This window comes from Hyperolius riggenbachi, chromosome 4, assembly GCF_040937935.1.
Source record: "Hyperolius riggenbachi isolate aHypRig1 chromosome 4, aHypRig1.pri, whole genome shotgun sequence".
In the NCBI taxonomy this organism is placed as follows: domain Eukaryota; kingdom Metazoa; phylum Chordata; class Amphibia; order Anura; family Hyperoliidae; genus Hyperolius; species Hyperolius riggenbachi.
The window spans coordinates 460,219,922-460,246,616 of record NC_090649.1 but is presented as its reverse complement, the minus strand read 5'-3'; the positions used below and the strand labels follow the sequence as shown (position 1 = coordinate 460,246,616).

The window sequence follows — 26,695 nt, the reverse complement described above, 5'->3', positions numbered from 1 at the left end:
TAGGGATACATGGACACATCAGTTCTCCCAGCTGTAAGCTTGACAGCAACTGATATATAACTGAGAGGAACTGATATATTTCAGATCTGACAAAATATTGTCAGAACTGGAAGGGATCATTGTCAAAAGAAAATGGTGAGCTTCTGAGAGGAACTGATGACAAGGTAACTATCTAATGTTCATTTGAAGTTACCTCATGTGTTTATTTAAAAAAAAAAATTAATCAGTACGGGTTCTCTTTAAACATAACTAGGCAGAGTTGCCTAGCTTCTGTGCTGGCTGGTCTGGCTTTATGCTTGGTTGGCTGGCCTGCCACCAGGTTATCTGGAAGTCCCCACATAGCATTCCTTAACCTTCTAGTGGACCCCATCCCATGCTCCTGCAGGCCTCTCATTGTGGCATCACAACTCCCAGCATGCCCCATAGAAGAACCACAGCTCCCTGCATGCCCCTATAAAGGCACAACAGCACCCAGCATATCCCCCATTTATGCACCACAGCTCCTACCATGCCCCCATAGAGGATCCACAGCTCTGACTCTGCCTGGGGGACATCCAGGACACCCCAGAATAGATCCGTGGCACGTGCCACTTATCTTTGGGGCTAGCAATGCCCCTGGGGCTAGCAGCTCCCCTGGGAAGCAAAGGGCTGTGGAGGCCTAAGAGCACCGCTACAGCAAGCAATGCTCCACAAAGAATTTTTTTCTGTTTGAAAACTCCTTTTCCAAAGGTAATAATTTTTTTTGTGCTAATTAACATGATAGCTTCCAGAATTTGCCTTGTTCAGCTCTGGATGTATTTGGACTTGAAGGATCTGCACTATAGGCTGACATGGAAGATACATGAAAAGAAAGCTATGGCGCTCTCTATAATCCCCTCACTTCACAGATCCTTGAAATCTGTCTGGATACGAATAATGATTTTCCTCACATCAGAAAACATTTTCCTCCGACATATCTGGACTTTGAAGTCAGCGCCGGCGCTCCACTCTCGCCAGACTGTCTGTTTATTTCATACTAATTTCATTTCATGAAAGCGGCGATGTACAGAGGACTCCGAGGGCATAATTCATAATTTATTGCTTTAAGTGCATAATGATCAGTACACAGGCGGTAATCAAATCCCTGCACACTTATTAGTCCTGCGTCTTGTTGGTTTTAATGGATATCGGCTACGTACGCACGGCGCTCGAAAGTTTGTGAACCCTTTCGGATTTTCAATATTTCCCTAATAATTTATGGTGCCCGCTGATGGTACAATATTTTCCTTAGAAGCGATCATTCGATCACATTTGTGGGCATACCTTCCAACATTTTTAGATAAAACAGAGGGACACTTTAAGACACGCCCCTGCCACGCCTCTAACCACGTACCTGACACACCTCTAACTACGCCCATGACACACCCCTTATCATGCATATCACAGAGAATTGTTTCCCTTTATTTTAACATTTGAAAATAAGAAATATATCAATTTAAATGATGTGAGTAAAGTTTAGAGTCAGTTAAACACATTTTTCATGTATAGATTTGTAGACCAGCCCTGAAAAGGGACAAATGGGGAAGGAAAGGGCGATGGAGGGATTCGGTTCCCAAAGAAGGTAGCTATGTTTGCAGGATCGTAAGTAATCGCAAGGTAATTACCAACTGTTCCTATATACAGGTGGATTAAGGCACTTTCTTCACATACAATTTTAATCCAACATTCCGATCGACAAATTTCTGTATTTTAATCGACCATGGAATCATTTCACGTTGATTTTTTTCCACATACTCCAAGGTTTTCTGTACAATTATGAGAAAGAGTATTTAAGAGGGTCAATTGTAAGTTTCCCTCCTCTTTCATATTTTCTCTGAAGAGTAGCAACATGGGGGTCGCAAAACAACTCTCAAATGACCTGAAGATAAAGATTGTTCACCATCATCGTTTAGGGGGAAGGATACAGAAAGCTGTCTCATTGATTTCAGCTGTCTGTTTCCACAGTTAGGTACATATTGAGGAAATGGAAGACCTCAGGCTCAGTTCACGTTAAGGCTGAAAGTGGCAGACCAAGAAAAATCTTGGGCAGACAAAAGCAAAAAATGGTGAGAACAGTCAGAGTCAACCCACAGACCAGCACCAAAGACCTACAACATCATCTTGCTGCAGATGGAGTCACTGTGCATCGTTCAACCATTCGGCGCACTTTACACAAGGAGATGCTGTATGCGAGAGTGATGCAGAGGAAGCCTTTTATCCGCCCACAGCACAAACAGAGCCGCTTGAGCTATGCTAAAGCACATTTGGACAAGCCAGCTTCATTTTGGAATAAGGTGCTATGGACTGATGAAACTAAAATTGAGTTATTTTGGCATAACAAGGGGTGTTATGCATGGAGGAAAAAGAACACAGCATTCCAAGAAAAACACCTGCTACCTACAGTAAAATATGGTAGTGGTTCAATCGTGCTGTGGGGCTGTGTGGCCAGTGCAGGGACTGGGAATCTTGTCAAAGTTGAGGGACGCATGGATTCCACTCAGTATTAGCAGATTCTGGAAACCAATGTCCAGGAATCAGTGACAAAGCTGAACCAGCGCCGGGGCTGGAACCTTCAACAAGACAACGACCCTAAACACTGCTCAAAATCCACTAAGGCATTCATGCAGAGGAACAAGTACAACGTTCTGGAATGGCCATCTCATTCCACCGGCCTGAATATAATTGAAAATCTGTGGTGTGAGTTAAGGAGAGCTGTCCATGTTCGGAAGCCATCAAACCTGAATGAACTAGAAATGTTTTGTAAAGAGGAATGGTCCAAAATACCTTCAACCAGAATTCAGACTCATTGGAACCTACAGGAAGCGTTTAGAGGCTTCAATTTCTGCAAAAGGAGTATCTACTAAATATTGATTTCATTTCTGCCTAATTTTGTTTAAACAATTATTGCACACTTTCTCTAAATCCAATAAACTTATTTTCACTTCTCAAATATCACTGTGTGTGTCTCCTATATGATATATTTAACTGACATTTTTTTATCGTAACAACCAACGATTTATACTGGAAAATCATGACGATTAACAAGGTTGCCCAAATTTTCGCATCGCACTGTAGGGGATGGAAGGGACGGGGTTCAAAAAAAGGCTCAATGTGAACCGAGCCGGACAGAGGCGGATACAGGAGGACACAAGGGGGACTGAGAGGGACACAGGGAGACACAAGAGGTAAAAGGGGGCATGATGTACAAAGGGGGCATAATACATAAGATGCCCCTTCACCATGGATGCACCAGGTTTAGTATATATTTTTCCCCTAGTTTTTGTCCTCTAAACCTAGGTGCGTCTTATGGTCAGGAACGTCTTATACTGTAGTCCGAAAAATATGGTACATAGTAATTATATGGTAGGACATTAGACTATGACTATGGTAGGGATTAGATTGTGAGCTCATCTGAGGACATTCACGGATATAATTATGTACCTGTAGATGTCAGCACTATATAACTAGACAATAATAATAATAATAATACAACAGTACTAGACTTTTTATTGAAACGCCACTTACTTGATAATAAGGGTGTCTAAAGAGACTTGCTCTAAAACCTGATCAGTAACCCCCACTACACTGGCGTATCCAGACGGGGGTTCCGGATGTGCGTATATTGAAAATGGGCGCATGGAAAAAAGGCCGCGGGATGTAGCCGAATTTATAAGTTATAATGTAAAACAATGTTTTCCCTTAGTTGCGTTGTAAACTAAAATATAGTGCTGTATCGCTGCAATGAACGTATATTAAACGCCAAAATACCGTCTATAACAACAACCGTATTCTGTAGTAAAACGTCAAATCGCGTGTATAACATAAACGAATTGTTGAATGAAAGGGGAAATGGCGTGTATATCAACAAACGGATAGTCTATTAAAACTTCAAATAACGTCTATAATAAAAACGATCTTTACACTGCTATTAAGCATAGTAATAGAATAGTAGATTTTAAAGGTATTTCACAGCAATTATACCTAACTGTAAGCTCACACAGATCTCTCCTTCTCCCTATCCCTAACACCTAGACCCCCCCTTTGTATTAATACACATAACGTAATAAATTGTATATATTACACATATTGTGCTGTAACTATATGTAACCTTACTCTCATATACAGCCCTCCCTGTACCTATCCCTAACCCCTAGACCCCCCTGATGGTGCCTAACCCTAAGACCCCCTGGTGGTGCCTAAACCTAAGACCCCCCTGCTGGTGCCTAAACCTTAGACCCCCCTGGTGGTGCCTAAACCTAAGACCCCCCTACTGTTGCCTAAACCTAAGACCCCCCTGCTGGTGCCTAAACCTAAGACCCCCCTGCTGGTGCCTAAACCTAAGACCCCCCTGCTGGTGCCTAAACCTAAGACCCCCCTGCTGGTGCCTAAAACTAACCACCCCCCTGGTGGTGCCTAAACCTAAGGCCCCACTGGTGGCGCCTAACCCTAATCACCCCATAGTGCTGTATATTTGCACTGTAACTATATATAACCCTCCCTATACCTATCCCTAACCCCTAGACCCCCCTGGTAGTGCCTAACCCTAACCAATAATTTGTATATTTGTAATACATTAAATATTCTTAAAATGACGTATACAATATTAATATTATAAATATATAACATTATATATCACGTAAGCATTAAAAAAAAAATCTTAAAATAACAGTAATATTAAAAACGATATTTTACTAACTATAATCAATGCATTATAAGTGTAAAAAACAAAGTTAATACCAAGTATGATGTATTTCTAATACAACAAGGTTCAAAACGGTATTTATACATTGGTATTTAAGCACTATACGTATGTAAACGACTTTTAAATGTTAAAAGTAGTGTAAACTAACATTTACTTGTTACAGTCCTGTAAGCGTTCCTATAAGCTAAATTTAAAATCGAAAAAATAAGTATAACACAACATCAAAACGAACTTGTAAACGATATTTCTTATAAACCTTAATCTGTTAATAGTACTGTAAACGAACATTTACTTGTAACAGTCCTGTAAGCGAAATTTAAAACCGGAAAAATAAGTTAAAGCTCCTATAAGCGAGATTTCAAAACGAAAAAATAAGTATAACACACAGTCAAAACGATCTTGTAAACGATGTTTGTTATAACGAAAACTTTTGATAAAACGTTCCTTGTAACCGCTATTTCTCGGGCGCCCTTTTTTCCTGTCAGGCGCCCAATAGCCGATATTTTGTATTGCAGTCTATGGCGGCGCCCTTTTAGTCCACTAGAGCTGTGCGCCCTTTTTTCCCTGCCCCTCCGGATGTATGGAACACCCCCCTGAGACTCCTGTACCTTTAAAAAAAAATTCCCTGAAATCGCTGAAGCGGGCAAGCTGGTAAAGGCTTGCCTCCTGCAGGGACTGTGGGAAAAAAACTCAGCTCTTTCACTATTGTAAAGACTGCATGTAGACAGCTACAAAAGGTTTTTCACAGGTTGAAAAGTTTTGACAGTCCCTAAACTCCAGGAGGGCTACCTGCATCTTGTGTGAGAGGCTGACCATCCCTTACATCCTCCACACCCCTATGGACGCTATACCTATATCATTCCCCTATTCCCACAATCCCCCCCACTATGGGCTGGTGCACACCGAGCGGCTTTTTCAGCGTTTCTGCTGCGGATACGCTTGGTCAATGTATCTCAACGAGGTGGTTCACACCAGAGCGGGAGGCGTTTTGCAGAAACGCATACTCCCGGGGTGAGGCATTTTTTGGATTGCGGATGCGTTTCTGCCTCCAATGTAAAGTATAGGGAAACCGCAAACCGCTCTGAAAAACGGCAGTTCAGAGCGGTTTTGCAGGCGTTTTTGTTACCGAAGCTGTTCAGTAACAGCTTTACTGTAACAATACATGAAATCTACTACACCAAAAATGCTTCCCAAAACTGCAAAATGCTAGCTGAAACGCTACAGAAAAATAACAAAAAGCGTTTCAAAATCTGCTAGCATTTTGTCGGATCTGCTAGCAGGTTTTGGTGTGCACTAGGCCTATGTGTTTGTTTTTGCTTTGGCAATGCTAAATGTATTTGGTCCTGCCAATAAAGCTTTTTTGGATTTGGCTGGCAGGGACAGGAGACACATTACATGCAAATAGCCTGTGTGATGTGGGACTGCAATACAGATACTCTCTCTGCATTCACTATTGTTTTCCTCCTTCCCCTAGTGCTGGCTGGAAGGGGGGCAATCTCCCCCCAGGCAGCCTTTCATTCAGAGATTTGTGTCTGGTGTATTCAGGTGAAACACTAGGCTAGCTGATAAAAGTGCAATTAGAGGGCAGGCAAGCTGGTAAATATACACAGCATGATGCAGAGCTTGCCTGGAAGGTCCATGGGCAAACTTTCCTCATTGTTATAATGACTGCATGTGTGGGTAAGGTATTAATCAAGGTGAAAAGTTTTTGACAGTCCCAAGACTCCAGGAGGGCTGCTTTCTGACTTGTGTGAGGGACTGGCAGGCAGTGTTGCCAACCTTTCACGTTATTTTTTACTGACAAATACCCAAAAATTTACTGACAAATGTTTTTTTTTACTGACAAAATCCCATGTGCGCGCCGAAAAAAATGGGCGTGGTCACGCAACAGAATGTAGGCGTGATCATGGGTGGGGCCAAATATATATGATTTTAGTATTGCTGTAAAAGGTCTGCCAGGGAAGTTTGAGCTCTACCATAGTGTTCCCCCCCCCCCCCTTCCCCCAGAATACATGTAATCTTACAGCATTTCACCAAAAATCCACATAATCTGGCAGAGGTTCTTCCAAAATACAGATAATATGGCAGTGGTTCCCAAAAAATAGATGTAATCTGGCAGCAGCGATTCCCCCAACATACACATAATCTGGCAGCAGTTCCCCAAAATACACTTAATCTGACAGCAGTGGTTCCCCAAAAATAGATAGCCCCAGGTCTATAGGTGTCCCCAGAATAGGTGGCCAGGGGTATAGATGTCCCCAGAACAGGTAGCCAGGGGGAGAGATGTACCCAGAACAGGTAGCCAGGGGGAGAGATGTACCCAGAACAGGTAGCCAGGGGTATATGTGCCCAGTATATGTAGGCAGGGGTACAGGGCTGGTTCTAGACTGGCACATATGAGAGGGCAGTCAAATAAGTAGGGGTCAACATGTTCGAGGAAATGTGCGGCGCGCAAAGCGCGCCGCGGCAACAGAAGTGGGCGCGGCAAGTAAATGCACATAATGACAGACATCGTTTCCCCAGTAAATGCATGTAATGAGAGAAAGCGTTTCCCCACTAAATGCACATAAGAGACAGCCTTTCACCAGTAAATGCACGTAATGACAGACAGCCTTTCACCAGTAAATGCACGTAATGAGACAGCCTTTCACCAGTAAATGCACGTAATGACAGACAGCCTTTCACCAGTAAATGCACATAATAAGAGACAGCTTTGCACCAGTAAATGCACATAATAAGAGACAGCTTTTCACCAGTAAATGCACATAATAAGAGACAGCTTTTCACCAGTAAATGCACATAAGAGAGCTTTTCACCAGTAAATACACATAAGAGACAGCTTTTCACCAGTAAATGCACATAATGGCAAACAGTCAGTGTCCTCGGTATATGTAGCCAGCAGATATATGTGCCCAGTATATGTAGCCAGAGGTATATGTGCCCAGTATATGTAGCCTGGGGTATATGTGCCCAGTATATGTAGCCAGAAGTATAGATGCCCCCCGTATATGTAGTCAGGGGGTATATGTGGCCAGTATATATAGTCAGGTGTATATGTGCCCAGTATATGTAGGCAGGGGTATATGTCCCTAGTATATGTAGGCAGGGGTATATGTGCCCAGTATATGTAGCCAGAGGCATATGTGCCCACAATAGGTAGCCAGGTGACCCCCCCCACCCCCCCCCCCCCCAGCAGGAGGGTAGCAGCGCAGTGCAGGGAGAACTGTGTGGGATCAGCAGTGGAGAAGGGGGGCAATCCCCCCCCCCTTCCCTCACTTTAGTACTCTCCCTCCCTCGCTCTCCCCTCTAGAACTAAGTGCTGAGTGGCTGGCAGCGAGCGTAACTTACCTGCGTCTCGTCGCAGGATGATTTGCCGCTACTCTGGTCTGGTCCAGAGCAGCGGCTGCGGCACCAGAACTTCCGGCGCTTGGAGCGAGACGGAGATGAGTTCCGCTCGCTGCCAAACGCCACTCAGCACTTAGTTCCGGATCCGGAGGAGAGAGCGAGTGAGGGAGAGCACTAAGGTGAGGGAAGGGGGGGGGGGGAGATTGCCCCCCTTCTCCGCCACTGATGCCACAGCTCTCCCTCCTGCTACGGACGCTGCTGAATTCCTTACGGAATTCACGGGCAGCTTAATTTGCAACAAAATTTACGGGCGGTTGGCAACACTGGTATGTATGCGGCCAAGCCTATGTGCACAGAAAGGTGAGGTCGGTCATATTACCGTGAGGCATAGCAAAAGGATGAAGAGGACGGCACCTCATGAGGCTGGAGGAAGCCCCAGGTAAGTATAAATACACACATTAATCACGTCTTGGTTTTCCTTTAAAGGGACTCCGAGCTCAGTAATAAAAATTATACATACCTGAGGCTTCCTCCAGCTCCATCCACCTGGATCGCTCCCACGCCGCTGTCCCCCGCTGTCTACATCGCCAATACTGGGTCCCTGCACTTCCTTCAGTCAGAGCCAGTCTGAGGTAAGAGAAGTGCGCCCTCTACGCATTTTTACAGCAGCTGCTGGAGATACGCAAAAAGCGCACTTCTCCTGCGTAGACTGGAGCCAACTGACGGAAGTGCAGGGACCCGGTACTGGCGCTGCAGACAGCGGAGGACAGCGGCGTGGAAGCGATCCAGGTGGATGGGGCTGGAGGAAGCCTCAGGTATGTATAATTTTATTTACGTTTACTGAGCTCTGGTACACTTTAACAGTTAAAATAGGAATTTAGGAGAGCAAAATGATTGCCAGGAGGGAAGCTGAAACCAATGACCCCAGGTCATGCTGGTCAGACAGTGCAAGTCAGTAGGCTTCCCATCCCCCATGATTCCTGCCTGTGTCAGCAGCCAGCATCTAGAAGCAGACCTAAAACCGACAAGTGAATGCCAGGCTCAGGCTGGATGGGGGTCTGGGGATGATGAGGAATCCAGGAGATGAGAATCCGTTCTCCCTGATAGCAGCACCTGGGGTCAGAGTTTCAGGAAGGAGCTGGGGGTATGTACACACAACGTAAGCAGCTACTGCTGAGCAGACAACTGGAGGAGAGAAGTCCTCTCCTGAGATCAGCCCAAACCTTTGTGTGCTGGGATATGCACTGATGGGCTCGGCTGGCAGCTTTGGCTTCGCCTGTCACTTCCTGCAGCATTCCTGTCAGCTCGTCTTCACTGCTCCTAAGTTCATAGCTCTCGTGGTAGAAAGAGTGGGTGGAGCCTGGCAGACAGGAAGAAAGGGGAGGCTGCAAGGGACAAAAGCTGCACTTCTATTGGATAGCTGAGCCGAGGGGCGGGACTGGAGTCTCTCTGCCTCGCGGCCAGCTCTGCTTCTGTCAGATGTGTGGCCATGAAGCTGCTGCTCGTAGCTCCGCCCCCCGCCCGAGTATATTCTGCTGTGTCGGTGACACTGGCTTAGTGGCGCTTGCTTTCCTTGACCCATTTTTCTCTCTTCCCCCCCCCCCCCCCCCCTGCAAACATCCTTCTGGCAATAGAGACAGACAGAGCCCCGCTCAGCCTGCAGCCCTTAGGCGGATGCCTAATTCTCCCCAGAGCCTGAGCCTCTCCTGCCAGCAGCATCCTAAGCAGAGTTCTTGTGTTTTATAACAAGCCTCTGGTGTCCCCTTATACCAGCGTATTCTCATTTATTCCCTTCTGGGAGGAGAGGGGGGGCTGGTCTCTTACCTGCATGTTAATAGCACAAGACGTGTGTCGCCTCTGCTACGTACCACGCTCTTTTTATAGCTGCTAGTATGACATGTTGTGGAATTATACGGAATAAGCTGGTAGACGCTGTTCTCTATTCCCAGGCCGGAGGAAGGGGGGACAGTATCAGGCCCAGCCTCATCCATCAGCGGAATGTGACTTATTTTTGTTACAGGCCGGAGCCAGAATACATTAACTGAACTCCATCTTCTAAATTTACACAGTTTTATCCAGATAGTTGTCATGACGATAAATCTAGACAAAAGGTACACCGCAAGATCGTCTCTGTTTATGAGCTTTGCTGCTGCTGTTAAATAAAGCTGGTTGTACCTCAACAGAGTTGAAGGCCGGCAATTACCTCTGTATATTTAGGAGTGGCCGATTACTAGCTGGCCAGATGAATGTTCTGCTTAGAGCGGTCTGTCCGCAGGTCACATTAAAGTAGAACTCTGATCAATTACTACTGTGATCTCGAAGCACTTATCGCAGGCACAGATAAGAGGTAGAGCGAGGCGTTTAGACCAATATTCCCTCTCCAGAGCAGCGGCAGCAGAGAGTGATTCTTCACCTGTGTCCAGTGGCGTAGCTAAGGAGCTGTGGGCCCCGATGCAAAGTTTTACATTGGGGCCCCCCAAACACTCTATACATAACAATTTATATGGTGCACCAAAAACTGCCAATGGCAACTACAGTGTCTGAGGTGCAAGAAAGGGATGGGGAACACTTTGTTAATGATTACCACTACTCAAAGTATCTATAGAAGTGATTATTATGAGCACAGGACCACTAGAGAGCTAATACTGAAATTGAGGGAGGGTCCCTCGGGGCCCCTCTGGCCCAAGGGCCCTGATGCGGTCGCAACCTCTGCACCCCCTGTTGCTACGCCCCTGCCTGCGACCGATGGCAAGACAGGTCCTCGTACCTCCCTTCAGTGTAGCCAGACACCGTGCAGCCTATCATCTTGCGGCTCCTGATGCAGGTCACATGACATACAGACAGGGCCAGGCTGAGACAGGAGAGGCTCTAGCCTCAGGGTGCATGTAAGAGGGAGCGCACAACTCACTAAGCTATCATCCCCCTATTGTTGTGTTTGAAGCAGAGAGAAATAAGAAAAGGGGATACATGGCAGTGGCTGCAAGCCAGACAACTAGAGATGAAGGTGTTGGGGGCCCTAGGACGAATCCTTTTCCAGTGTGTGACAGCTGGGGTGGGAGGGATGGAGGGGCGCACTTTGGTGTCTCTGACCAAGAATTGAACTTTATCCCAATCAGTAGCTGATACCCCCTTTTACATGAGAAATCTATTCCTTTTCACAAACAGACCATCAGGGGCGCTGTATGACTGATATTGTGGTGAAACCCCTCCCACAAGAAACTCTGAGTACATAACTCTTGGCAGTTTCCTGTCTGTGAACCTTGCTGCATTGTGGGAAACAGCTGTTTCCAACTGCCAAAAAAGCATGCAGCAGCTACATCACCTGCCAACAGTAAAAATATCACCATGTAATGAATGTCAGAATGTAAATCAGGGATTTAAAAGTTTTTACAATGGGCAAACACTGACTAAATCCCTTATACATAATTATTGTAAAAATGAAGCACTTTTATTACAATTATTTTCACTGGAGTTCTCTTTAACACAACAATGCAGGCAGCAAATTGAGGATCAGAATTTAAGGATATAATGAAAAAGAAAAATTCTAATGATAACAGACCATTTTATATATATACTGTATATGTAATCTATGATTTCATCTTGACCACACGGAAAGCAATACTGCCCTATTTTTGTGATTATACGCTTACAAAATAATTCCGGCTTCCAGTCCCAGGCCCGTTCACTCAGTCAGAAGCAGTTGTGATGCATGAAGGGCAACACAGAGCCACAGACTGCAGCTATCAGCAGGAAGTAGGAGGTGTCAGAGGAGACAGGTGATCTGAGGCATTGCCATGCCTAGTAATGTAAGGGATCCCTTTAACCACCCTGGCGTTCTATTATCAGGGTGGCGGCGCAGCAGTTTTTTTCACATTTTTTTTTAAAAATCATATAGCTATCCTAGCACTAGCTACATGATGCCCCCCCTCCTGCGGCGTCCGGCGCGTAGCTTCGATCGCCGCCGGCGCGTACCCACGTAAGGAAATCCCATTCTGAACGGTATTTCCTTAAGGGCTTCCCCCGTCGCCATGACGACGATCGCGATGACGTCATCGACGTCGTGACGTCAGACGGAGTCCCGATCCACCCCTCAGCGCTGCCTGGCACTGATTGGCCAGGCTGCGCAGGGGTCTCGGCGGGTAGCGGTGCATCGGCGGCGGCGATCGGGACCAACACGCAGTAAGCAAAGTTCTTGCTGCGTGTTTTTTTTTTAAAAATTGTGAAAATCGGCCAAGCGGGGCCTGAGCGGCGCCATCCAGCGGTCATGGACGACCTGAGCTCGTCCATACCGCTAAGAAGGTTAAAGGACAACTGTAAAGAGAGGGATATGGAGGCTGACATATTTATTCCCTTTTAAAAAAAATACCAGTTGCCTGGCCGACCTGCTGGTCTATTTGACTGCAGTAGTGTCTGAAGAATAAGGCAGGTTTCACTATACCAAAAACAAAGTGTGCTAGGAACAGGAGCGTAACTAGAAATCACACATTAACTGCGGAAAAAACCCTCATTGCAAATAGCTACCGATTTTGCTATAGTTTCGCGATCCCCAGTGTGAATGGGCCCTTAGTCCTGTCAGGAGATCACTGTGGAATGTTTGTTTACTTAGAGTTCTGAGGCCAGTAGAAAAGATCTCTGGTCTACCAGAATGCTCAGGGTGGGAGGGGGGCTGGTAGAAATTCCACATAGCTAAGCAGCCTAGGCTAAGCCTCAGTGGAAGGGCGGTGCTACATACCAACATACAGCAATGCATAGCTATAGGAAGTGTTTCTAATGCTGCAACCAGGAAAATGACCCCATAAAAGTGCTTGTCCTGGATAATGTACTGCATTCTACCATATATTGTCACGATTCCTCTTTATGGTCTCCAATGATCTCCAGTCACTCTGGCTCATGTTCAACAATACAAATGTAGATTGTAATAGAGTTTGCAGAAGCACGGGTGAACATTTCCTGTATCACATTTCTTAACTCTTGATTCTTTCTCCTCTCTTTTTCACGCTCCCTCTTGATATCCTGACTGCGCAGTATCACAAGGTAGGTGTCCGAATGTTCTGATGTAATAGACAATATTAGCTTAAAGTGACCCTGAAATGACACTAGAAGGAAAAAATGACATACAGTGGTGTACCTAGACATTATGTGGCCCCATAGCAAAATTTCATGGGGCCATCATATCTAGACACTCTCGAGCAATGCTACCTGTCACTACCCTATGAATATGAGTTGAATATACATATCCATGCAATTGACACTGTGTAGAGTCCATGAGCACTGATACAAAGTCAGAGGGTGGAGCAGCAAAGCCTAGTTAATAGTAAACACATCAATTACCACTTGGGCCCCCTCTTCTCCAGGGCCTTATAGCAGCTGCTATGGCTATTGATATGCCCCTGATTACACACTCATCTATTAACCTCCCTGGTGGTTAATTTTTTTTTTCAAATGGGCAAAAATCCTTTTTTTTTTAAAAAAATTTTGTTTCATGTAAAGCTACCAGAGTGGTAGCTACATGAAACACCACTAGAGGGCGCATGTGTCCCTCTAGTGCGATCGTCGCCGCCACTAATAGCAAACAGGGGAGCGCGTATATAACGCGTTCCCCTGTTTGGCTTCTCCTGTCGCCATGGCGACGATCGGAATGACGTCATGGACGTCAGCCGACGTCCTGACGTCAGGTGCACCCTATCCAGCCCATAGCGCTGCCCGGAACTCATTGGTCCGGGCAGCGCAGGGCTCTGGCGGGGGGGGGCCCCTCTTTCGCCGCTGCGTGCGGGCGATCGCCGCAGAGCGGCGGCGATCAAGCTGTGCGCGCGGCTAGCAAAGTGCTGGCTGTGTACACAGCACTTTGAATGGGGCGAATCGCCCCAATAGAGCCGGAGAAATCCTCCTGCGCGGCATAGCCCGAGCCCAGCTCGGGCTTACCTGCATGGAGGTTAAAGTGACACTGAAGCGAAAAAAAAATATGATGGAATGAATTGGTTGTGTAGTACAGAAAATTAAGTTTATTTTCAGATATATATATATATATATATATATATATATATATATATATATATATATATATATATATATATATTTTATAACATTGCATCATATTTGCAGTTTACACACTACACTCAGCAGTCTAAGTGATTTTACAGAGCAGGCTAATGACCTTTTGAACTTTCCTCTGCAGAAAAAACAAAATATAGTGACAGACACCTGAGATAATAAGCTTCAGAAGACAGCTCTCTGATTTTGAAAAGCCCCGTCTACACTATAAGATGTTGCAGCGATCCCGCGGCTCGATTAGCCGCTAGGATCGCCTCTTCCGCGTGCCCGCCGCGTCCGATTCCCTGCTCGTGCCCGCTCGTCCCCGCCGGCGCCGCTTATCTTCCGCTCGATTTCCTGCCATTGTCCTCTCGCGGGGAGCGAGCAGGGAATCGGCGGTGCGGAGATCCGTCCTGTCGGATCTTATCAATCGAGCCACATCAGCGGCTCGATTGATAAGGAGCATCACGGCCGCATCTACTCGTGTAGATGCGGCTAAAGAGGGAGAGCTCAGTGATGCATAGATAACAACTGGAGTTTCTTAACTCTTCCTGTACTGGAAACAATCATATCTCTGCTGCTATTATTTCCGAGCGGATCAGTCAAAAACAGTCTTATCAGTCTGCCCACAGCTTGTACTCATGTGCAACTGTCGGCAGAACGCCTCACCCTAACCACCCCCACCCAGACAAAAACCCTACCTGACGCCTAACCCTAACCACCCACACCCAGACAAAAACCCTACCTGACGCCTCACCCTAACCACCCCCACCGAGACAAAAACCCTACCTGACGCCTCACCCTAACCACCCCCACCGAGACAAAAACCCTACCTGACGCCTCACCCTAACCACCCCCACCCAGACAAAAACCCTACCTGACGCCTCACCCTAACCACCCCCACCGAGACAAAAACCCTACCTGACGCCTCACCCTAACCACCCCCACCGAGACAAAAACCCTACCTGACGCCTCACCCTAACCACCCCCACCCAGACAAAAACCCTACCTGACGCCTCACCCTAACCACCCCCACCGAGACAAAAACCCTACCTGACACCTAGCCCTAACCACCCCTACCCAGACAAAAACCCTACCTAATGCCTAACCCTAACCATCCCCAACCAGACAAAAACCCTACCTGATGCCTAACCCTAACCACCCCCACCGAGACAAAAACCCTACCTGACACCTAGCCCTAACCACCCCCACCCAGACAAAAACCCTACTTAATGCCTAACCCTAACCACCCCCACCCAGACAAAAACCCTACCTGACGCCTAACCACCCCCCACCCAGACAAAAACCCTACCTGACGCCTAAGCACACCCACCCAGACAAAAACCCTACCTAATGCCTAACCCTTACCACCCCCACCCTGACAAAAACCCTACCTAATGCCTAACCACCCCCACCCAGACAAAAACCCTACCTAATGCCTTACCCTAACCACCCCCACCCAGACAAAAACCCTACCTGACGCCTCACCCTATCCACCCCCACCCAGACAAAAACCATACCTGACGCCTAACCCTAACCACCCCCACCCAGACAAAAACCCTACTTGACGCCTCACCCTAAGCACCCCCCACCCAGACAAAAACCCTACTTGACGCCTCACCCTAACCACCCACTCCTAGACAAAGACCCTACCGGACACCTAACCCTAACCACCCCCACCCAGGAAACAAGTACTACCTGAAACCTATCCCTAACCTACCCCACCCAGACAAAAACCCTACCTGACGCCTCACCCTAACCACCCCCACCCAGACATATCCCTACCTGACGCCTCACCCTAACCACCCCCACCCAGGAAACAAGTACTACCTGAAACCTATCCCTAACCAACCCCACCCAGACAAAGACCCTACCTGAAACCTATCCCTAACCAACCCCACCCAGACAAAGACCCTACCTGAAACCTATCCCTAACCAACCCCACCCAGACAAAGACCCTACCTGAAACCTATCCCTAACCAACCCCACCCAGACAAAGACCCTACCTGAAACCTATCCCTAACCAACCCCACCCAGACAAAGACCCTACCTGAAACCTATCCCTAACCAACCCCACCCAGACAAAAAACCCTACCTGATGCCTCACCTTAACAACAACCACCCCCCGACCAACCGCCACCAAAAAAGAATTGCTACAGGGTCACTTTAGGTTACAAGTGGTTCTGGTTCTCTATAATTCAACAGGCTGTGCCTCATCTTGTAAACTAATACCGCTAAATGCCATATATCTTGTTTTTATTTTGCAGGATACAAAGAGCAAGGGATTCCGCAGCAGCTGTAACCACCACGCTACGACACACCTAAAAGTTAAAACAGACATTATCCAGCATCTTGAAGGAAGCGTTTCTGTAATACACAGAAGTGTATAAGTGTCTGGAAGTCAATAATAGGTGCAGACTTTGAGAGATGCCTACAATGTACAGAACCATACTTGGCTTATCCTAGCGCAAGGACCATTATCCCACAACATCAGAACATCGCGTCACCACTTTATTTTCCTTGTGTTTATTCTTGTGGGATTCCAAATTGACTGACTTGCAAGGCATAAAAGAACATGACAATGGATGGCGACACCATCTCCTCAACGCCCAAATCCTTGATCTCTAAATGCCCGACTACACTTTGGACGCCGGTAGCCCACCAATCTATCATGTGTGTGAACCAGCGCAGGTAGACTTACGATCAGAGGACTCAAGGGCGAGATCTATAAAATCATTGGTATGCCTGGAGGGCTTTTATATACCTTAACGGAAGCCAGAAAGCCGACCAACTGGTAAATGGGGGACAGGAACGGGGCCAATATTGGATGGAGGTGCATTATATTCAGTCCCTGGGATGTTATTCAAATATTACACAAACTGATTCTTGCCAGAGACGGGCACTATTTGCTAACACAGGCCCAAAAGTTTTATCGCAAATTGTTTTTTTTCTTCCATACAGTGTAACCACAAAATAGTTTTAAGAAACAAAAATCACAGGTAATAAGCTATTCATATCTACTACGTAATGTCGTGTTTGTACCAAATTTTCTATCATTGTACATGAATTATAGTGAGAAGGAGGAACTATTGAACGGGAAAACTGATAACAGACCAAAACCCATGTACAGTATGTGTCGTTGATGTACATCGAGGCAGGCAGGTTTATAAAGTATTCACTAAGAACCATTTCCCGGCAGACATGATCATGAAAAACAGACTATTGTTTTTATAACTGTGTTATTTTATATTGTAAACTTGAGCTATTTGTATTTTTTCGTTGTTCAGTTTTAGATATAAAAGTTTGTTTTTCTTCTTTGTAACTCAGGCTGCCGAACTAAAGTGGGCCTAATAACGCAGGACGACAAAAGGTTTCTATTTATCGTTGATAGGAAGTGTGGAGCCAATTAGCTGCAGTTTTTGAATTTTAGATTTTTGTATCGGTATAAATTATTTTTTAATATTTCTTCATAGCCCCCACTTCTGAAAGTGGTGATGGAGTGTAAGGAAATAAAAATACCAAATGTGGATGAGGTACTTAAAAAACATAGTAAACGCAATAGCATGTCTGGCATTACCCTCCCTCCTGCTGTTTTCCATAAGATAGGTGTGGCCTTTGCTGCCTCTGATCCTCCCTCCTGCTGTTTTCCATAAAATGGCTGTGGCCTTTGTTGCCTCTGATCCTGCCTCCTGCTGTTTTCCATAAAATGGGTGTTGCCTTTGATCCTGCCTCCTGCTGTTTTTCCAGTTTTTCTCTGACCCTCCCTCTTGTAGTTTCCCATAAGAGGGGTGTGAGGTTTACTGCCATTGATCCTAACTCCTGCTGTTTTTCCAAAAGAGGGGTGTGTCCATTACTGACTCTAACCCTCCCTCCTGCCAGTTTCCATAAAAGCTTTAATGGACTCTGACCCTCACTCCTGCTGTTTTTCATAATAGAGTGTGAGGTTTACTGCCACTGACGCCCCTGCCCCCCCTGCTGTTTTTCATAATAGAGGTGTGGATTTGCTGCCTCTGACCCTCCCTCCTGCTGTTTTCCGTAATAGGAATTTTGCCTTTACTGCCTCTGACCCTCCCTCCTGCTATATTCCGAAAGACCTGCTATATTCCGAAAGAGAGGTTTGTCCATTACTGACTCTAACTCTCCCTCCTGCTGGTTTCCATAAAAGGGGTGTAGCTTTAACTGCCTCTAACCCTCCTTCTTTCTGTTTTCCATAAGATAGGTGATTCAGTCCCTGCCACTGACCCTCCCCCCTGCTATTTTTCATAAGAGGGGTGTGGCTGTTACTGCCTCTGACCCTCCCTTTTGCTGTTTCCCATAATAGGGGTTTTGCCTTTGCTGCCACCCTCCTGCTGTTTTCCAAAAGAGAGGGTTGTCTGTTTCTAACTCTAACCCTCCCTCCTGCCGCTTTCCATAAAAGGGGTGTAGCTTTAACTGCCTCTGACCCTCCCTACTGCTGTTTTTCATAAGAGAGATGTGGCAGTTCCTGCCACTGACCCTCCCCCCTGCTATTATCCATAAGAGGGATGTGGCCATCACCTCCTCTGACCCAACCTCCTGCTTTCCCTGTGGTAGTGGGCACAATGGCACCTGGAGTCAGGGACGGATCAAGACCAAGTTGCGCCTGGGGCAAGGTCAGGTTTTGGCGCCTAAAGGTCAGGTTTTGGTGCCTAAACTGCCATTCATTTTGCCGCCTTTTTAAGAATTCAACAAACTGCGCCTGGGGCAAGATACCCGCTTGCCCCCCCCCCCCCCCTAGATCCATCCCTGCCTGGAGTACAGCTGCATCCAGACAGTCTAGGACAAACATGTCAAACTCCAGCCAGTGGGCCAAATCTGGCCCTTGGCGCCATCAGGTGGTTTCCCCACTTTGCATTATGTTTGGCCCACCAGAGAAGCTATATTGGATGGTAAGCCCTAAATCACCAGGGAAGCCATTGTATTTGAGTTTGACACCCCTTGTCTAGGAGGTATAGTCAGTCACGTGACTTTCATTTTCTGTTTTCTTTTTTTGATTGGAGCGCTCCATTCATGTGACTGCACTTGGGCTGTGAGCAGACATTTGTGGGTATTAATTACCTGTACCTGTGAGTTCACAGACTTGCTTGAATGAATCACTGCAGAAGGGAAATAAAGATTAAAAAATGAAAAATCTCAATGTCCACAAACAGTGAACGTTCGCCGTGGCGGCAAAAACAAAACATAAGTTAAGCATGTCCTAAAAAAATCATAGCATGCTGCCTTCTGACAATTGTATTAATTCCAAAACTAATTTTAGTAAAACAGTATGGAAAGGGAGGTTACACGTTACTTATTCGGCGAAAATTTCTGAATATTTCCCTTTTGGTATCTTGATTCTTGAATAAGGAACCTTTAACATTTAGCTAAAAAAAGCACACAATTTGGTTGAGAAACTGGCCAAGGGCCGTAACTTAAAGGACAACTAAAGCAAGAGCAATATGGAGGCTACCATGTTTATTTCCTTCTAAGAAATGCCAGTTGCCTGGCTGTCCTGCTGATCCTCTGCCTCTAATACTTTTAGCCATAGACCCTGAACAAGCCTGCAGCAGATCAGGGGTTTCTGACATGATTGTCAGATCTGACAAGATTAGCTGCATGTTTGTTCCTGGTGTGATTCAGACACCACTGCCGCCAAACTGATCAGCAGGGCTGCCTGGCAACCAGTATTGTTTAAAAGGAAATAAATATGGCAGCCTCCATATTCTTCTGTCTTAAGTTGTCCTTTAAGTATCCTGGGGCCCCTCAACAAAATTTGGCAGGCTGGGCCCTCCTCGTGTCTTTGCAGTGTTAGTAAAATATTTACAAACAAACCAAAAAACAAACCATGGTGCTTTGTGTGCGCCAAACACCAGAGTTTCTTATCTTACCTTGTTCTGCCAGCGGGACAGGTCCTCTTAACTTCCTCTTCAGTGTAACTGTGCCGAGAGCCACAGGATGATAGGCTACACAGCACAGCTACGCTGATGAGGAATGGAAGAGGACCTGTCCTGCTGCCAGAGCAGGGGAAAAGTATGAAGTAGCGCTTCCAGGCGGGGGCCCCATAGCAGTAATGGTGTACTGCGCGGGGTGCAAAATAGTAATTTGGGGCTCCTGTGATCACGGACCCTGAATTACATCTCCCTCCAAGTTGCGACGGCGCACAAATACGTATGCTATTCTGCACCCCAAGATTGGGCCCCCTTAGCACCGGGCTCCCACACGATGGCAGGAGGTTATTGATACGCCTAGTAAATGTTCGCAATTTCGTGTTTCCTGAATTACGGACACTAATTTTGCCGCTACGACACAAATTCGTAATTTCGTAATTGCCATACAAACCATAATTCAGAACTCCGTAAGCGAAATTTTGGTTTCGTAATTTTGCGTTTCGCCGCAAATCCGTGTTTTAACGCGAAATTTCGTAATTTCATGTTTTCTATAGAAACAAAGTTATTTCAGGTACGAAAATGGACGTAATTTCATTTCTAATAGTAATTATGCACATTTAGGTAATGACTAAACTCAGGAAAGTCACTCATTGATTGCAATTACTGATAATGCCAAGGCCACTGCACATGCTGTCACTTTAAATGTATCAGGAGGCTCTATCTGCAGCCACTTCTAAGACAGGTGCTCTTTGTCAAGGTGCACTTAGCAGTCATGCATGCTGAGACACTTGGTTTGGAGCCTTGCAATATCTGATAATGCAAAAGTCCCTGCATGGCTGTTGCTTTAAATGTATCAGGAGGCTCTGGACTGAAAAACAATTTCGAGAACGGACAAATTTCCGAAATTCTGATTTGTTTGTGTTACGTAAACAATCGTAATTACGAAAAACGATTGTAATTACGAAAAATTATCGTAATTGCGTAATTCCCCATAAACATGAAATTTTGCATAATTTCGTGAAATTTGCGAAATTTTGATTACGCCATAATCGTATTTTCGCGAATTCTGCAGAATTTCACTTAATCGTAATTAGGTCATAACGCTCATCACTAGATACACCCCTGAACAAGCACAAACTAGAACTAGACGGTAAAGAAAACAGTATTTCTAACTTTCCCCTTTCTATTCAGAACTTTAAAAAAAAAAGTTGGCAAAGTAAGATTCCCCCCCCCCCCCCCCCATTCCCAAAGTCTCCAGAGTCACAGACAGGAATCTTGGCCAGTTCGGCAGCCAGGGATGTGCTTGATGGATACAGAGATTTTCCCATGATCCCGAGGTGAAGAGCTACTTGACAGTGGAGGGAAAATTTGGAGCATGAGTCACAATAAGGAGCAGAAGATACAGCGGCCTTGCTGGATGCTGGACAGCCTCATTGCTGCAGCTCTGACATCTCCGGGAACAGCCGGCATTACTGAAACTTTCCTTCACCTGACCCCATCTGTGTCACTCTGCATATCTAAATCATAGTTGTCACTAATCTAGTCCACGGTGAGGTGTCATCTCCCTAGTCTAGTCCACAGTGAGGTGTCATTTCCCTAGTCTAGTCCACGGTGAGGTGTCAACTCCCCCTGCTGGCCCGATGAGGTGTCATCTCCCCCTGCTGGCCCGATGAGGTGTCATCTCCCCCTGCTGGTCCGATGAGGTGTCATCTCCCCCTGCTGGCCCGATGATGTGTCATCTCCCCCTGCTGGCCCGATGAGGTGTTATCTCCCCCTGCTGGCCCGATGAGGTGTCGTCACCCCCTGCTGGCCCGATGAGTTCTCATCTCCCCCTGCTGGCCCAATGAGGTGTCATCTCCCCCTGCTGGCCCGATGAGGTGTCATCATCCCCTGCTGGCCCGATGAGGTGTCAGCTCCCCCTGCTGGCCCGATGAGATGTCATCTCCCCCTGCTGGCCCGATGAGGTGTTGTCACCCTCTGCTGATCAGATGAGGTGGAATTGTTTATATCAAAAGGTGACAGGTGAGTTTACAAGGCCACAAATTAAATAGCAGGATGTGCCCCCAGTATAAGTGGCCAGAAGCACCCCCAGAATTAGGTAGCCCCCCCCCCCCCCTTCCTTTTCCTAATGCAGAGTATATGCATGCGGAGCATGCTGAACAGTTACTCACCTCTCTTCTCAACGCTGGGATTAGGGACGGTCAATGAGATGCAAACACTTTTGAGTTGATGAATTATTATGCAAAAAATGTATGCAGCTTGAAAATGAACCAGTTACATTTTACCTTAGCTGGATTTGATTGGTTCATGTTCAAGCGGCATACATTTACAGACATAATTTGCATAATGCTGCATCAACTCAAAATTATTTGCATTTCATTGACCATCCCTAGCTGGGATCTTACTTCAGTCTGTCTCCTCTCTATGACCACCTCCAGTGGAGTCACATAATAATAGATGGCACTAGAGGAAGTCATAGAGAGGACACTGCACAACAAGCTGAAGAGGGATCCTGGCAGTACAGAGAGGCGAGTAACTGTTACAGCATGCCCTGCTCTGCTTATGGCTGGAAGAGGGGGAGGGGCACTTGGGGTACAGACTCTCCCTCTGTGCCTTACCAGAGATTAGTGCCTCCCGAGCCTCTGCCTCGGCCCTGCATAGTATGTAGTATACATTACCAGTTCTGCTGCCTGTCAGTGATGTACAGTGCCCAGCCCTCCTGAAAGGCCCATCGCCACTTCTGCTTGTACTCTTTCCATACAGGAAGTGCAGTGTGATGTCACTGGGCCACGCCCCCATGTGCTGAATCTATTCACAAGCTGCTATGTGCATTGGTCAGTGTCCCAGGATGGGTGTACTCAGGTATGATCCTCCCAGCCAGCTGCCCAAATGAGAATCGTATGAGGAGAGGTGTCCGGCCTCAGGGAAGGCCAAGCACCATACCTCAATGGCAGACAGAGGCGAGCTAACATATACTCTTTTATGGATACTTCATGGTGAACAAAAGAGGTGGAGGGGCTGGTGCATATTGATTTTTCCTTTAAGAGTGCAATATCCCTTTAAACACATTCTCCTGCTGCCTGACTCACCTACCCGTCTGAAGACAGCTGCAACAAGGACAAGGGGACCTTGTATATGGGACCTATAGAAAAACAAAAGTCTGCCTGAGAGGAGAAGCTTATCAGTCTTCTTCTTACTACAAACAATGTAAATAAAGTCTATGTTACACAGTGTTTCATAACAGAAACGTTATTTTCTGAAAACAATCATTCAAAGGATAATATAAGTCCGGGGGAAACAGTATTCAATGATTATCTGCAATATGTGATCCAACTGAGGGAGATTCTTTTATACCGTATAACACATCTTGGCGGTTTCCTTTCATGATTCTCCAGAGGGAATCTCACTGTTGTAGTCCCAGGGGCCTATAAGAAGGCAGAGGGTGACTTAACTTTTCAGTATTTGCTAAACTAAACAAGTGACAAGGCAAATTCAGGGCTATCTCTGTCAGGCTGTTAGACGTTTCCAGGGTGGAGCTTACATAAGTAGATGTGGTTTATAGAAAGATACAATTGCAAATGCAATTAAAGTACAACTGTCAAAGTTAACTAAAATTCTAACTGCCACATATATTTCCAGTAATTACTAGCAAATAGCAAAACAAAGGCTTTTTTCATCTTTTCATTTTTTTATGTGAAGAAAATATGAAATTTACAGAGAACAGTTCTCACTATGGGCATTACTATGTGGAACTGTGTCCAGCACATCCAGCATACAGAAACAGTCCTCACTGGCTATAATCCTGTGACTGGAATCTCTTCAGAATGATAGAAAGCAGATATATAGCATCAATATAGTGTGTAAATAGCTCATCAGCTGTTCCTGTGTCTCTCTGCTTCACGCAGTTCTAAAGTAAACACAGGTTGCAGCCAGGAAGAGCTCATTCAGAATGGGGAGGGGGGAGCATCCAAGTACAGGAATAAAGTACAGGTCCTTCTCTTCAGATCCTTTCTGTAGCTGAATAATCTCTCAGCTGTTTTCATGTGATCTATGAGAAAGCAGTGTGTGTGGGCAGAGCAGAAACAAACAGTGAATCATTCCTCTTTGATTAGTGACAGAGAAGTGGCACCTATCTACATGGTACAGCTCTGCCCTCGACTTCGACTTTTGTAGAAGAGAGCGGATACACGAGGCAATCCCTTCACACAGGCTGTGATCAGAGACCTCTGAAAAGCTTTCTATTGTTATTTGCTAAAAGCTCTATAGCTATGTGGGGTGTACAGAATGACACTTTCTTTGATAGTTACCCTTTAAATGAATCTGTCTGGGATGTGTGAGATTTGTGGGTGTCTCTCCATCTATGAGGGCATTCTAGGGCAAGTGATTGGAGACACAACCATCTCAGAGCCACCCCTTTGTGCAAGGCATAACTTCTATTACCCTAGCTTCTGACATAGCCTCCCCCAAAAGAGTTGTTGTAGTGGCCACAATGGTGGTGGTGTGGGTGGGGGGGGGTTTGTCATGGCAGCAGCACTGTTATAGGGGGTCATAGGGAGAAAGGAGAAGAGGGTGTGAAATGTGTGAAATTGCAATGCGTCCTGCTTTGTGCAGCTAGTGACTCATGCAGGAATATGATAGCTACTGGGCAGGAGGTGCTTTACAAATTTTATAGTTCAGCTGTATGAGCTTAGAGGTCCATTTACACAAGCCTAACAGAATGCAAATTGAAACGAGGAAATCAATTTTTTATGACATTAAATAGGAAAACAACAAACGGAGGAAAAAACAGCAAACAGAACTATTCTCGTGGAGCGCAGGGATAATTTAGACCAATTCTGTCGGTGTATTGTATGTGGAGTTCCGGCCGTGTACATAGAACTGTAAACACCCTCCTTGTAAAGATACAGCCAAAGCATGGGAGCTGTGTTTTTTAATGTTTTTAAACTATATCTTGATGAATGTTTGAATATTTTTTTTTCTATTTAATAAAAATGTTTGTGACCTTTGTTTCAGCGGTCTGAATTTTTTCATGTAATGATGCTGATTTATTGACCCCAGCCTATTGCAAATGTCTACTTTTTGCAAATATATTGAAAGTTCCCTTTAGCTGCAGTACTGGCCACAAAGAGTTCATCTTTCCTCAGCAGCACAGAGGAGGGTAGGGTCAGCTCTGTGTCTATAGAGAAAGATTAGCTGGTGTCTCCTCCCAGCTCCTCCTTCATTACCCCATGTGGGTGATGATTGGATTGGGGAGGAGTTTGGATAGCTAACAGACTGTTGCATCTGGCATTCACACAGTAAGTCAGTTTTGCAAACCCTTAACCCAGGTAAAGAAAATGAAGAATGAAAAAATGGTTTGTACACCCTATACCAGTGATTGATAACCTTAGCACTCCAGCTGTGGTGGAACTACAAGTCCCATGAGGCATTGCAGTACTCTGACAGCTCTAAGCATAACTGGGGAGGCAGAGGCATGATGGGGTTTGTAGTTTTGTCACAGCTGGAGTGCCAAGGTTAGCCATCACTGCCCTATACAAATCATTAAATATTCTACACAAATGTGTTTAAAAAAACGAGACTGGAGCAGTTTTTTCATCCATTCCTTACATAAGATTAGAATGTCTGTCTTTGTATCTTCAAGTTTAGTTGCTTCCTCAAATGTCATTATTTTCCTGAGCATTATCAAACGCTGCCGGAAAAGATCAAAGAGGTCTCCTTATTAAACAATTACGTTCTGCTTCTTCTTTTCCTCAAAGACAGCAATTAAAATATACCGCGTGGATCGGGGCCACGGAAATTTTCACCGCAACAGAGGAGCGCCGCAGAGACGGGGGATATTAAAGTCAACAACTCATAAAGTAGTGACCGAGTTTTATAGTGTGACTACGGAGTACTAGATGTCAGCGACACAACATGGATTAGCGGGATGGGCGTCCGAGAAATAAGATAATTGTATTGTAGAAAGGAGGACAGTCCAAAATTACCGCAACCCAGCTGTGCTCTGACAACAGCTTTCCCCAAACTAATACTGTCTGTTTTTAAAGTGGTGAACTCAAGCGGGTTGTCTCACACTCAGTGGATGACACCCCCATCTATATATATAAAATCGAATGTGTGTATGTGTGTGTGTATGTGCCGCGATCACTCGAAAACGGCTTGACCGATTTGAACGAAACTTGGTACACAGATCCCTTACTACCTGGGATAATATGTTCTGGGGGTCTCGCGGCCCCCCTGCACACCTGGGCGGAGCTACAAACAGCAAATCAGATTTCACCCATTCAAGTCAATGGAAAAGGCTGCCATTCTCACAGTAATCGAGCCAGAGTCCCCACACTTGGCACAGTTGGTCACTTGGTGAACGAGGTTACGAATCCAGGAAAAATGGGAGGAGCATAACACAGCCAATCAAATTTCAGCCATTCATTTTAAATGGGAAAATGTGAACTGCAGCCATTCTTAGACTCTTAATCGTAGGGTTCTCAAACTTGCCACAGTTGGTCACTGGGTGAATGCGATTAACATTCAAGAAAATGGGTGGAGCCTACAGCAGCCAATCAAAATTCACCTTTTGATTTTCAAGGGGAATATTTAAACTGCTGCCATTCTCACACTGTTAATGGAAGAGGCTTCAAACTTGCTACAGTTGGTCATTGGGTGACTGGGGTCCAAATGCACTAAAGGGGTGGGGCCACCTACAGCCAATCAGATTTCC

General features: G+C 45.8%; 1 protein-coding gene across 1 annotated transcript in view; it reads left to right on the top strand.

Moving 5' to 3' along the window:
- The window catches only part of STUM (stum, mechanosensory transduction mediator homolog), a 111,212-nt gene extending 86,225 nt beyond the window's left edge, over positions 1-24,987 (top strand). Inside the window, exon 3 of the mRNA XM_068232815.1 lies at positions 16,363-24,987. Coding sequence (XP_068088916.1) covers positions 16,363-16,397 — 35 coding nt within the window. The 3' untranslated portion in view covers positions 16,398-24,987. The remainder of the gene's footprint in view (positions 1-16,362) is intronic.
- Positions 24,988-26,695: the final 1,708 nt, after the last annotated feature.